General features: G+C 40.4%; 1 protein-coding gene across 2 annotated transcripts in view; it reads left to right on the plus strand.

Annotated features, from left to right (window-relative positions):
• akap6 (A-kinase anchoring protein 6) overlaps positions 1-13,689 on the plus strand; it is a 95,515-nt gene that overhangs the window by 64,249 nt on the left and 17,577 nt on the right. For both annotated transcript variants that reach the window (XM_004917276.4, XM_002932830.5), the window contains 2 exons: positions 10,750-10,896; positions 11,586-11,795. In XM_004917276.4, the coding sequence (XP_004917333.2) occupies positions 10,750-10,896; positions 11,586-11,795 (357 nt within the window). The remainder of the gene's footprint in view (positions 1-10,749; positions 10,897-11,585; positions 11,796-13,689) is intronic.

Raw genomic sequence — 13,689 nt, forward strand, 5'->3', positions numbered from 1 at the left:
ATAACAATGAAAAGGAAATGTACTGTATTATAATAGTAAGGATAGTAGTATAACTGTTAGATATTTTAGTATAAATAGTGATGAATATCCTGTAAAATATAGACGGCCTTATAGATGGTGCTTAGTATTATTATCATTTAGAATCAATACTGATTGATGTTTTGTGATGCAATTTGTGTCACATGACTCACTGAAAACTGTGTATAATACAAAAATAATGTACCTCCCTTTATTGTAAATACAAGGATTTTAAAAGTCACCTTGGAGTTCTATGACCTGCATAAACGCATTGGGCTATGGCTCCATACCTTTATATGCTCATGGAACTCCAAGGTTACTTCTAATATCCTATATTACAATAGGGGGTACTTTGTTCACTATAAATATAAATATGTGTTAGCTCTTGGGGGACACTGGTTGCAGATTGGAGAGGTTGCAGGTTGGAGATTCCTTAATTACATAATCCCCCCCCCCTTTAGTTTAGAAATAGGGCATTAGGTGGGATCAACACTTTTTTGCACCTCATTAAAAGGCCCAGAAGAGCTTAAAACTGGGGCCAAATAATGGCATTGCTTTCTAAATCTGGGTGAAGGAATGGAACTCGCCTTGTTAAGACTAATGTGCCACCTAACAATATAAAATGGACCTTTATTTATACAATCTGAGGGGATGTACAACAGGGATAGGAAACAATACACTAATCATCATCTAAATCAAAGGTTGCAGGGAACACCGTATGTGTTACAGTCTATACTCCCTCTCTGGACTCCTTCCATCTCTCCCCCTCAAATTGCCTCCCCCCCCATACATAATTATACAGATCAGATTAGCTTTTCACCCCTCCCGTTTTAATCCCGAGTTCTGCAGCCTCTCTCTTTGACCAGAGCCATTCGCTGGAGTCGAGTCCCAGCTAACTGTTGCATACATTGCTCGGAGGTCATGTCAAGGGCGTCCACAATTCCATCCTACACAGGCGGAGAGAATGTGCTGTTAAACCATCCTAGCGGGCTCCTTGGGGCTGCCATATTATCTTCATCGCATCCAAACAATTTACCTTTTGATATCTTGAAAAATGAGCACGCTTTCCCCTTTTTCTCTGGGAATACGTATTACTGTATATGAGTTATTTTCTTCATATCTTTCTGATTAGTGGTGGTGTCAAAATTTCTGTGCTAAGCAATAAAAAAAAATTAGCAGCCTACTATTTTAACCCATTATACGTTAGTCAGGCCCTAATTCAGACATGTCAACTGTACATAATTGTACATATTCTTTGGGAGTCGCCCAGTTTCACCCCCTTTTTACCTATTCCCTTTGATTTGCAACCAAATTGAAAAGCATTGAAATGCATTGTACCTCAGGAACAGGCCGACCTTTGAGCTTAATAAGGGGCATGACTAGAGGCAGAAGAGGCATGGTTGGGGTGGAACAGTGTGTTGCTAAGATGCAGCCAAAATAATGGTTGGTCCTTGCTGGAAAACCATAAAAAGCTTTTAAAATATTAATCCAAAAATTGTTACTGTTCCAATAGTGGAGAAAAAATTGATTATGGTTATTGGGCCAGTTGGGAGGAGTTAAAGGGTTCCCTTTAGAATGGCTTCCTTACTAATGAATAATAAAGGTTGGTAGAAAGTGGCAACAATTTCTAATAAGAGCTGAACCTCTAATGTAGTAATTTACATGGTTGTTCAAGAAATATAGAGGCCCTATGTATAGAGGTTCAACTAATTGGCTTACAGGTTGATCTGTTCTACTGATGCAATTTTGTCCATTCACATGTTTGCCCAGATTGTACTGTTTTGTGCTGATGCAATATAGCCAATCTGGTTGGAAGAAAACTGAAAAAATAGGATATGAACACACATTCTTATACAAAGGGAGATTGAATAGAACAACCAACTCCCAAGGTCCTACCATTGGTTCAGTAAGCTGCAGGCTAGGTCGGGAGGGGCCAAATCAGCAGCTTTTATTGGCCCCTGGATGGTAATCTTAAGTCTTACCACTTAAACTGATCAGCTCTAGCAACTGACTAATTGCCATGGGTTACTACTCTGGAGTAAAATGACACCATTTTTGTAGATTTCCCTTCAGTCAGAAAGGAATAAACACAATGTTTTTGGTTATGGTTTTTACTTTATTCCTCTATGAACTTTCATGGAAAACTGATTTAAAAAAATTAAAATTGCAGTGCCGGGCTATTCACATATGTGATAATATGGGCCAGATTTTGTTGGATACACATATTTCTCTGTGAGCACACAAATGGGAATGTTGGATATATATATATTTTCTCAATGTTGTTCATCTGTATCATAGAAATTAAGCAAAATCTGACCAACAAGATCATGCAAGTGTGACTGGCAGGGAGAGGGGAAACAAGCATCTGGATTAAGAGGCACGATTGGTTGTAGGCCCAATAAATATAATAATAGAAACCACTTAAATATGTTGGAAGTTTCTTGGTCCATGGAGACTGCAGTCTTACAGGGAGGCTACAATGAGCAGTTTTAAGATGCGGTGTTATAGTGGTTAATTTTTATGTAGCTCTGGCTCCTTCTGTTTAAAAAGCAGCAGAGTGAATCTCTCCTTACTTGTGTTAAAATGGAGCACCCAGCTTCGTTGTCTTGCCTAATTAATGAGGATAATATGCTTGGCTGCTAATGAGTTTATTAGCAAACAATATGCCCAGAACCGACTTAAGCAGATCAGACTTTAAAGGACAAGCTTTGTGACTTTTCCAATCCTGATGAGTTGAACCGCATACAAGCAGCTTATAGGGTGTAAAGGCCCAGTGGAAAGGACGGCTGCCTGCGAGCGAGAGTGCTGGGGAATTGCAAGAGGTCTATCAACCTGGACATTTAATAAACAAAATTTGTTTTGTAAAGGGTTAAAAGCAGACTGATAGGAATAAAACAGAAACTACAGCAAATGGAAAAACTGTGACAAGTAACTTTTTTTTACCCCCTCTCTTCTGAAGTGCATGGAAATGTCAGTACTAATGTTTCTATGAGCACTGTGTTGCAGCACACATAAATTAGTGGGACAATCAGAACAGCCTATATTGATTTTTAAAAGGTGGCTTGAAGGTTTTCTCCTCAAAAATAAAAAGGATAGACTGCAAAACTATGCTATGAAAGACATAGCAAAATAAGTCAAACTCCTAAAACCCATAAACGGGAGAAGCCAAACACTCAGCCCCTAAGCACCAGCTCAGCCCCAAATAAGGGGAACCCAAACACCGCCTCATCTCCAAACTAGGAGAACCCAAATACCATCTCATCCCCAAACCAGGAGAACCCAAACACTGTCAACCCCAAAGCAGAAGACACCAAGCACCATCTCAGCCCCAAATCAAGTAAACCCATACATCATGTCAGCCCCAAATCAAGAAAACCCATACATCATCTCAACCCAAAATCAAGAGGATCCCGAAGAATAAGACACCAAATACCATCTCAGCTCCAAAGCAGGAGATCACAAACATCATCTTATACCCAAATCAGGAGAACCCAAAGACCGTCCACCCCAATTCCTCACTTTTTAGTTCTTCTTTACAGTTTACCAAATTTTGGAGGAGGCAAAATATGGAGGAGAAATATTTTTAGAGAAGACTTGAGATTAAAGAGGAGGTGGGCTTTTGGGAGAAAAAGGGTCTATAAAGTGAGTTTGAGCACATCAGCAATACTTACTATATAGAATAAAATAGCAGGTCAAACATTTAAATATCATTTTGGGCCAGTCAGTAAGGGTGTGTCCTTTCTAGTCACCCCTTAGCCGTATATGCTGAAGCAATGCATGCTGAACTGCACCAGTTGGTCCATCTTGTCTGTCCATGTAATTATTTAATTCATGCTTCGTTTCTGTTTGTCTTTAGAACTGCTTTGTATTGATCCCCCTATCACATTTGCAGGAAGGCTATTCCGTATAGCAATTTTTTTTTAAAAAAAAAGGTTTTTCAACCATTCACCCTCTAAATTCATTTTGCATCCCATTGGTGCCATTTCCACAAAAAAAAAATCCTCCTAAATTCTGTTAGGTATATGTATTAAGATCCTTCTTGAAATTCTTTCTTATTTAGACAATGCATCATTTTACTTGCCCATCTCTAGACTGTTTCTGCTTTATCTTTCTGTAGGCAAGGGTTCTGAGACTGAAACAAAATAGTGCAGGTGAGGTCTCGCCAAAGACCTATAAAGTGCCAGTATTACCTCATTTTTCTACCTCTCATAGGCGTTGTTCCCTAGCTTAATATTTCATTTGCCTTCCTCTCTGATTGACTGCATTGCTTGTTTATTTTTAAGCCATCTGAGATTATTACCTAGAGCATCACTTTATTTTGTATCATTTGTTTTTTAACGGACAACTGAGCTTACTAACCCCCAGCAAAGAAAGTGTTAATGAGTGAGCCTAAGCAATGCTATGCAGCTCTTCCCCAACGCTCAGACAGAGCGCCTTAGCCCAGACCGATATTTTGCCATCAATCAAACAGCTATTAATTCACTGCGACCCTAGGGAGAGTGTGTTACATCCTATTTGCAGCTACTGGCCGGATATGGCTGCAGTTAAAATGCACTCGTTTTGCATTCGCAGAAAGTGGAGTGCATCCAGAGAAATCCGTTTTCCAAAATGGGAGGGGGTAGCGAGCTATGAGGAAGGTGAATAACCTGTACAGCAATGGGTAGCACTGGGAGCCAGACCAAAGGGTGCAGTAAAAGGCAAGAGTAGAGTAAAGGGGGGAGACAGGGACAAGCGAGTGAGAGGAGACCTGAAACCCATTTTAATGCTATCAGCTTGCATAGAAATACAGGGTTTTCTCCCTGGGCTGCACATATTATCCCAGGCAGATTCCTTCACAGTGTGTACGTGTGTGTGCAGATGAGCCGTGGTGCGGAGATGCAGAGACATAAAGGCCCTTTGTTGGCTCTTGAATAGAATTAGACATGGGCTTTAAGAGAGCCCACCACGGAGGGATTGCTGCAAACACCAGCCTCAGACCCTATTATGTGCCAGAGAGATATAGCAGCCTATCCTGCTATGAATATATTGGGCTGAATGGAGGGAATAGTCTTTAAAAAAAATAAAAAATAAACCGAACAATTGGAAGCTTTGATTGCTAGCTCTGCAGTCCATGACACTACTGATTTCCCTTTTACTGTTCAAACCTAGACTAAGCTCTGTGTTGGCCAGAGGGCATATATAAATCTAACCGCCAGACAGGGGCAATGAATATTAAAGGAGTCCTCATTTAAGGGTTTAAACGTAAAATCCCATAAAGAGAAGCGCTCACCTCATTCCATTTAATGAAAGTCAATGATCACCACACTATTACTGTAATACTCATTTGCCTTCCATCAGCATTTATTATTAAATAGATGTGCTGGTAAATACGAGGTGGGGAAAATATTTTGTATAGCTGGAGAAGCACAATATTTTTAACTGATCTAATAGTGGACAGAGACATAAATTATAATTCAGTCGAGCAGGAACATTAAATATAAATGTATAGATATGTATATATATATTAGAGAGAGAAAGAAAGAGAGATGGTTGTACCCTTGTGAGGAAATGTTGCGCATCTTTGGAAAACGAAGTGCCGCGTATGCCTTCCTACCAGCAATTCACTTTATTGCCAGTAAGAAGGCATTTTGGGAAGATTAGTTGCCCGCAATAGCCGAGATTTAATAGTGGGCAACTAATGTCCTCTTGGGCTGCGGCTATAAAGCACAAAACAAACACTCATAAAATTAAAATATAGACATATGTAGATAATGATAATAGTAAAAAAGGTGTTACCCATACTGTATATGGGATGGGTAAGTATACATAAAACATTAATGCTTACAACCTTGTGTAAGGAAAAGGAGCATAATCACTTATACCACTGAGAGTATAGACAGATAGGACAGGAAGATGAATTCATATGTATAAATGTGTGTATGTATATTACATTAGTCCACATTGGCAGGGGATACAGCTTATTTAGGGAGGAATAGGTTATGCATACATAAATATATGTTGCACCCTTCTATTGGAATCCTCCCAAAACAGAAAATTCAACTTCCTTTCCTGCTCGTCCAGCCCTCTCTGATGTTATTAAACCACAACTCCCATCAGCCTACCTACCAACAGCAAAATAATGTATGGCCATTCTGGGAGTTGTTCAGGTCTGAAGGTGGGACATCTCAAACTTATATATATTCCTCCCATCAGTTAGTCCCCAGCCTTCTTATAAAGCCTTGGTCCCCACTTCTAATTCTAGCCCTAATTTTTGATGTAAAAATATCTAGTTCAATTCATCACCATGCCCAGATGTGTATTAGCTTATTGAGTGCGTGGTAGGGCCAAGGTACAATGAAATACAGGGAACCCAAATTGGAAAGAGAAGGGAACTGGCCTAATGGCCATCCATGACACAGGCAAGTGCTGTCCCTAAAGCTGGCAGAACACAGGCTGGTTCCCATGGGGTTGAAATGGTTACATCAAATATTCTGCACACAAGAATGAATGTGTGAATTGTACTGATTTGATTTACTGAAGATCCTTGATAATTCAGGGTGCATTACATTTGCTTCCAGGCACAAGTCTGGCAGCCACTGGGGAATGGGATAAGTTTATATCGCTACTACAATAGTCATGGGGCTTACATTTAAGTTACAAAAATAAAACAAAGTATTAACGTTTCAGATAAGTCACAGAATATTTAGATATGCTGTACATCTATTTATCTGCATGGGATTTATCATCTACAGTATGCCTTAATGTGCATAGAGCAGAAAGAAAGCAGAACATTTGTTAACACATTCTCTATAACTAAATACATAATATGTGTTCTTTTGGTTCTAAAGGCCTTGTGAGATCCAGACAGCCCCCCCCCCCACCTGTTCAATTTGTGCACGATTTTGCTAAAAACCCTACTTTTAATCCCTCAGCTGCCCTAGGGCTCAAGAAAGCATTGCATCACTTGCTCTGGCGATGGAGAAGGGGTTAAGTTCTTAGCTTCCTTATTCAAAAGGATTACAAAGAAACACAGGGTGAGAGGTCTCTGTCGCTTTTTCAGCTCTAACCCTACAGCCACCCTGTGAAAATAACTCACAATGGACGTCTTAATTCCCCCCAACCTCTCCTAGTTCTATTTGTCTTCTCTCTCTCCCTCTGCCCCTCTCTGCCTGTCTCTCCTGCCGCTCCTCTTTCCTCCCCTTTGCTTTACATAGAATCTTTCCTCTTCACCCCTCTCTCTATTGTACAGGAGGACGCTCTATTGGAACTTCATTCTGGTGAAACTGCTTCCTCTCTCACCTTTTATTCCCAGTGGGACTTTTGAAGAAAGGGTTAATTATGATAATAAGCACAACCCCCTCACTTAAATGAATCTGTTTTGCTATAATGGGGGCGGCAGGAGGAAGCAGTTTTAAAATGACTTGGTAACAGTTTAACACAATCTGTGCCAATAACTGTTGATAGTGTAGTGTAGATTCTGCACATTGGGCCAGATTCGGTTTCATCAGAGAACTTTACTTTATGGTCTATTACTTGAAAACTTATGGATGAGATTCAATTTGAGGAGCAAATCAGTTCCTGTTTGACTTCAATAGAGTTTTCTTGTAATAAACAGTGATAAGTTTTTCTCATTGAATTATATCTGGCATTGTGGGAAAATCTGGAACTGGATAAGGAGATAAAAAGTCCTGGATTTGTGGGCAGGCGCAAAGGCCTCCCGCTGGCCGCATCTGCACGGGGCACTGGATGGGAGATATTAACAGCTGTTTAAATCTCCTGCCCGTCCAGTCCCCAGTGCAGCCAGTCAGTAAGGGGTGCGAGCACTGGGTGTGGGGGTGTCAGCGTGTGGGGGGTGGGAGATGTGAGTGTAGGGGGAGCGAGGATGCACGGGGTGGCAGGGGCCAAGCAGCCTAGGGGAGCTCTACTTTATAAGCCGGCAATGGAGATAAGCTTTTCTCATTAAAATTGAATCTGGCCCATTATTGGTGAAAACCATGATGCTGGGTGCATTCATTCCAGAATAACTTTTAGTTAGTCACCTAGTAGCCCCTGTATGGATGCACTTCTTTCTGTAGGTCTTGTGGTTGGTTGTAGCTGAGAAACCTTAAACTTGGTTTCCTACTTGCACAGTCCTAATGAACTCACCACCTTATTGGCCCCTTTATAGGGTTAAAGTGGCTTACCTAGTGATTGGGCATCAGAATGCTGGAGCAGCTGAGGACAGCATTCTATCTTCTTTCAATAGGCCTTCATTGGGTTCCTATATAGTATGATCTTATATCTGTCCTGGGGCCAAAAAAATCAGATTGGTCAGATTTAGCCACTGACTTGGGTGGCCAACCATGCCTTTTCCCCAAACTGTCCCTGCTTATGGCTCAATATCTACACAGATGTGCTATGTTAATGAAAATGTTTTATAAAATTTGGATTTTAAGGTGGTGGTAGGGGAAATACATGATGAGCTTATAAATGTATTGGTAACTACACTCACTATTCAATGTGCAAGGGAACTCCAGCAGGATGTAAATCTGTTCTGTATAGCAGCAAACTCATAGCTCTCAACATCACAATACAATAAGGAGAACTAGATGTTGTTATAAAATGGTAAATAAGTGGTTTATCAGTAATACTAGTACTGATGTCATCTTCCATTACTACTCAATTACCTTCTATGTGGGTAGCAATGGGTTTAAGTAGCCGTGATCATTTCTGGATAGGACATTAACAAGATCCTCTGTTCTCTTCCCCAGCATCTCCCACCCATACCCCTTCCTTTCATACCCCTTATCCTTTCCAAAATGGAGTCTCTATAGCAACAATGAACTTTTTTTTTCTTTCTCCTTTGAGGTTATTGTGCTCATTTTTTTTCCACAGATAGGGGATAGGGAGAAACAGGGGACTCCATTCTACCCCCTCCTCCTGCATTCCTGCATTCTCCATTGTAAAATGACAAGTTAGAGAGAGAAAAAGTAGCACAGGGAGAACTTGGGATTTACATCTGTGCATGGTGTACAATAGGTGCTTATAATTGTAACCCTATCTTGGCTAAAGCAGGCCGTCCCAAGCTAGTGAACAGCAGAACATGGGTCACACTGGACTCTTTCCCCCACATGGGCCTGCACTACCAGCCCAATAAATAGTGAGTGTCTATGGCATCTTACAGCAGCCCCTCTGGCATTTGCCAGAACCTACAGATTGACAGTCTGGGCCTGGTTGCAACCATAGCAAGTGGAGGCCTAAAGGCACGTGGGTATGTGCAAAAAGAACTCGGCAGGTACAGTCAGATAAATGCAGAGGCTGTTCCTACCCTGAAGACCTAAAGCTGGCCATACACGTGGCGATCCGACGATGTTTCGTACGACCATCGGTCGCACGAAACATCGTCAGATCCGCCACACACCATTCAGGGCTGAATCGGCAGGTAAGGAGGTAGAAACAATAGGATTTCTACCTCCTTCTGCCGATTCAGCTCTGAAGGGAGAATTTTGGTCAGGCGCCTTCTATGGCGCCCGATCAAAATTTTCTAACTTGGCCGATCGGCGAGCCGACCGATTTCAGCAGCTTCCTGCGATATCGGTCGGCTCGCTGACATGCCATACACGCACCGATTATCGTACGAAACGAGGTTTCGTACGATAATATCGGTGCGTGTATGGCCACCTTTACACCTTATAAAGGACAAATCCTGTTGTTTTAAAGTTCCTTAGCGGAAAAGTCTTTTTGTAAATGCCGAGCATTGTCAGTTGTATTTCCACATAATGTAGTTTAGTCCTGCGGAGAGTTTATTTGCTATAACAACAGGCTGCCAGAGGGAACTTGTACAGCACATGGAAAGGCCCCATGCTCGTTATCTTAGATGAGTGTCTAATTGCAAGGGTCTTTAATAAAAGCTATTTTCCAAATTACCATTAATAATGAAAAGACAGCATCTTGGTTATTTCCTAAATGGCACTATATTAAACAGGGAGTTGCAAATGCTAGAGTATGACCACAGCTGCAAGATAAATTGGGAATATTATTTCTAGGTAGGAAAGGCTGGCCTTTTGGGAGAGCATTCGGAATTTTGTCTCGGAAGCTTATTAGGCATAGCTAATTGATAGGTAGGCTCATGTTTGCAAGATACTCTGTTAAACAGCAGTGGTTGAGCTATTCAATCAGTCTTCAAATGCAACTGTTTTATTGGAATCTATAGAGGATACTTTATCTTTGGGGTTATGCAGTATGGCAGCTCACACAAATTAATAAAAGAAGTATGTAGCTAATTAAGCCTCTCAGTCTAACATGTGCTCATATGATTTACTATGCATTTTTACACAAACTGAATTAAAATCTTACTTGTAAATAGGGTATATTTGTCAATATGGGGTCTGGGCCACCAAATACTCCCCTGTATTATGTTCTGTGTGACAGTCCTTCAGCCCAGTCATTAACCCTGCCGCCCCCCAGTTTTGGTTGTTCTCTCACGTACCAGACATCCCTTACATCAGAGAACCTATTCTGTCCCCATTGAGTAATGTTGTCTACAAATGGCCATCGGTGCTATGTGGTCTCCCTACAACTACTGACATTACTACTGGGAAGCAACTAAATATAAAACACACAAAGTTCAGCAATTTTATAAAACTCTTTTTGATCCAGTAAGTAAAAAAAAACCCCAGTAGGTCAGCGGTCAGTACACCCTCATGGTGGGGTGATGTACTTTTATATGAGGTTTTGATACTGCATATAAATACATGTCCCTGCTCCCTACAGAGGTGCAATGTGGAGATGTCGCTTAGAGAAGACAGAGTCCAGGCTCTGCTAAGTCAGCTTGAAGCTCTCAAGCTTGAGGGATCTCCACTGCCTGACAGCTTACTGAACAAGGAAGAACTCATCCGGGAAAAGTGGCAAATGCTAAAGGTAAGTGTGCGCTATAAAGTAATTGTGGCCTGCAAAGACAAAGCAGTTGGTTAGGAGTATAGTTTGTTCATTGTTGTGACCAAATGGTAAAGTAGGAAACAGAGGAGATGGAGACACCAAAGAAGATGGAAGATCAAAAAGGTTTGGTCTTGATAGCTCAATAGCAGATTCTAGGGGTTATGATAGTTAATGTTGGTTAATGAACTAAAATCTTAGTACAGGTAAGGGACCTGTTATCCAAAATGCTCAGGACCTAGGGTTTTCCGGATAAGGGGTCTTTCCGTAATTTGGGTCTCCAACTTAAGTCTGCTAAAATATTAAATAAACCCAAAAGGATTGTTTTGCCTCCAATAAGGATTAATTACATCTTAGTTGGGATCGATTACAAGGTACTGTTTTATTATTACAGAGAAAAAGGAAATAATTTTTAAAAATTAGAATTATTTGCTTATAATAGAGACTATGGGAGAGGGGCTTTCCGTAATTCGGAAATTTCTGGATAACGGGTTTCCGGATAAGGGATTCATACCTGTATCCATAGTAGTTACCATGTAATATGTTACCATGAAAACATTTGCCAACCAACTGTTCATTGCATTTGCACTGAAATATTGTTTCTGCATACTCATTTTTTTACATTTTGATGCATAGTAGCATTATTATTTACATATTTTCCCACTTCTCCTCAGAAATCTCTTTCTGAAGCACTGTCAGGTTCAGCCACCCAGGTTGTTCTGTCTCCCGGGAGTGGGAGCTTGTTGCAGCAGCTAGATCAGCGTGTAAAGGAGCTGAAATCATGGCTGAGAGACACGGAACTGACCCTGTACAATTCCAGCTTGAAGGTGGAGGATGAGGCTGGAGACCAGGAGAGGCTCAAGAGAGACCTGCAAAGATTTCAGGTACATTATTGTGCAGAATACTTTTTGCATGAAATCCTGTAATGTCTGCCTACTAGGTGGAGGCACAGTATTTCTAATCAGTGCTTGAATTGTGCAAAAAAATCTCCATTGTGGGGAAAAAGTGTGACTAACTGTACTGGTCTTGCTCCATATTGCACATATCCCCCATAGTAAATGAAGCACAGAAGGTACCTATGATTTACACTGGAACATGAATGGATATCTTTGCCTCTTGCCTGCTTTTCAGGAACTAGACTATACCTTTCTCATATCTGCAAGACTGGCATTCAGCATTTCCCATACAAACACATCTTGCTTTAAAGTTTAGCAGTATGATATTTGCCTTCCATGTCATTAGCACTCTATGAACTGACCTAAACTCAGCTATGCCTCAGCTTACCTGCTTATAGCCAGGCCCTTACCACCATTTTACCCCTCAACACCAACCCCTCAGCTCCAGTTTGGCTTCAGTAGATTTAATTGTCTACGCATTAACATTCTTCTGTATTCTTTAGGATGGGCAAACATATCTTGTCTTTATCATCAAAAATACATGCTTTCCTGCTAAGGACTTTTTCTGTAAAAACTCTTTGTTTTGTTTAGCTTTTTGGCAAAGAGAATTCTCTTGGATACTATACTTTTCAGTGTTATGCTATAGGAATTCTCTCAATGAAAAGAGTTTAATACTCATTTGGGATCTCTTTGGTCTTCATTAATTGTATAGGGCTGTTGTAAGAACAATGAGTTTCTCACAAATCTTTTCGAATATCTTTTGGAATTATATGTTGAAGCCCTGCACATATAAAGGCTTTTGGCTTCCTTTAGTAATTTCATAAATTTAAGAAATACAAACAAATGTCATTTTGGAGATTTTTAATTTGGAGATTTAATACAGGAATTTCATATGTTGGAAACTCTTATTTTTGTCTCTCTGGCTTTGCACTAAGCATTTTTCTCCTGTCTAGACCTAATTATATTCAGCAGAAATCAGTGAGCTATTATAGAAAGGACTTTCTACTCTAAATGATTTCTTGTTTGTTGGAATGGAGCTACTGTACTTCATGCCATGTTCTGCAGGCTTCCATTAGTGAAAGAAACTTCCCCAGTTGAGTCAGTGTGATACAAAAGTGCCTCATACCAGCTATGAATACATTATAAATTATCTGTGTACTGCCTGCAGGACAGAAGATCATATTTTGTCAGAATGTGACAGTCCTATGAATTGACTAATCTTCAGTACATCACAAGGTATCAAAATAAACACAGACAAAGGAAATTATTGATTCTAGCTTGTACTATCCCTATCCCTATACTATCACTACCCTTTAGTTTGTTGGAGGCAACTTAAGACATGACCACTTAGTTTTGGATTTGATTGTAGTAGAGAATCTACAGCTGTAGACTGTTAATCATTTGTCTTGTCGCCAAATCGTTCTTTTAAAAATCGCAGGCGACAAATCTCCTTGTGTACCAGAGCCCTTAGACTGACACGCCATGAGAGTGGTTCTCTCCAGTCACATTCTTAGAGACAGTGTTTGATTCTATTAAAAATTCTCATTCCAATTGAAAGCAGATGATCTATTTGAACAGAAATTAGATAGAAGTTATAGTAATCATGTCCTCTTATCAGACACTTTGTCCTCTTGTTGATATAATTATAACTAGAAATGTGACTTTTAGAGAAAATTATTAGAGTAAAGAACAATTTAATCAATGGCTGATGCACTAGACCAGTAATCCCCAACCAGTGGCTCGTGAGCAACATGTTGCACATCGACCCCTTGGATGTTGCTCTCAGTTGCCTAAAAGCAGGTAGTTATTTTTGAATTCCTGACTTGGGGGCAAGTTTTGGTTGCATAAAAACCAGGGGGCGTATTTATTATTCTGTGTAAAA

The sequence above is a fragment of the Xenopus tropicalis genome, chromosome 8, assembly GCF_000004195.4.
Source record: "Xenopus tropicalis strain Nigerian chromosome 8, UCB_Xtro_10.0, whole genome shotgun sequence".
In the NCBI taxonomy this organism is placed as follows: Eukaryota; Metazoa; Chordata; class Amphibia; order Anura; family Pipidae; genus Xenopus; species Xenopus tropicalis.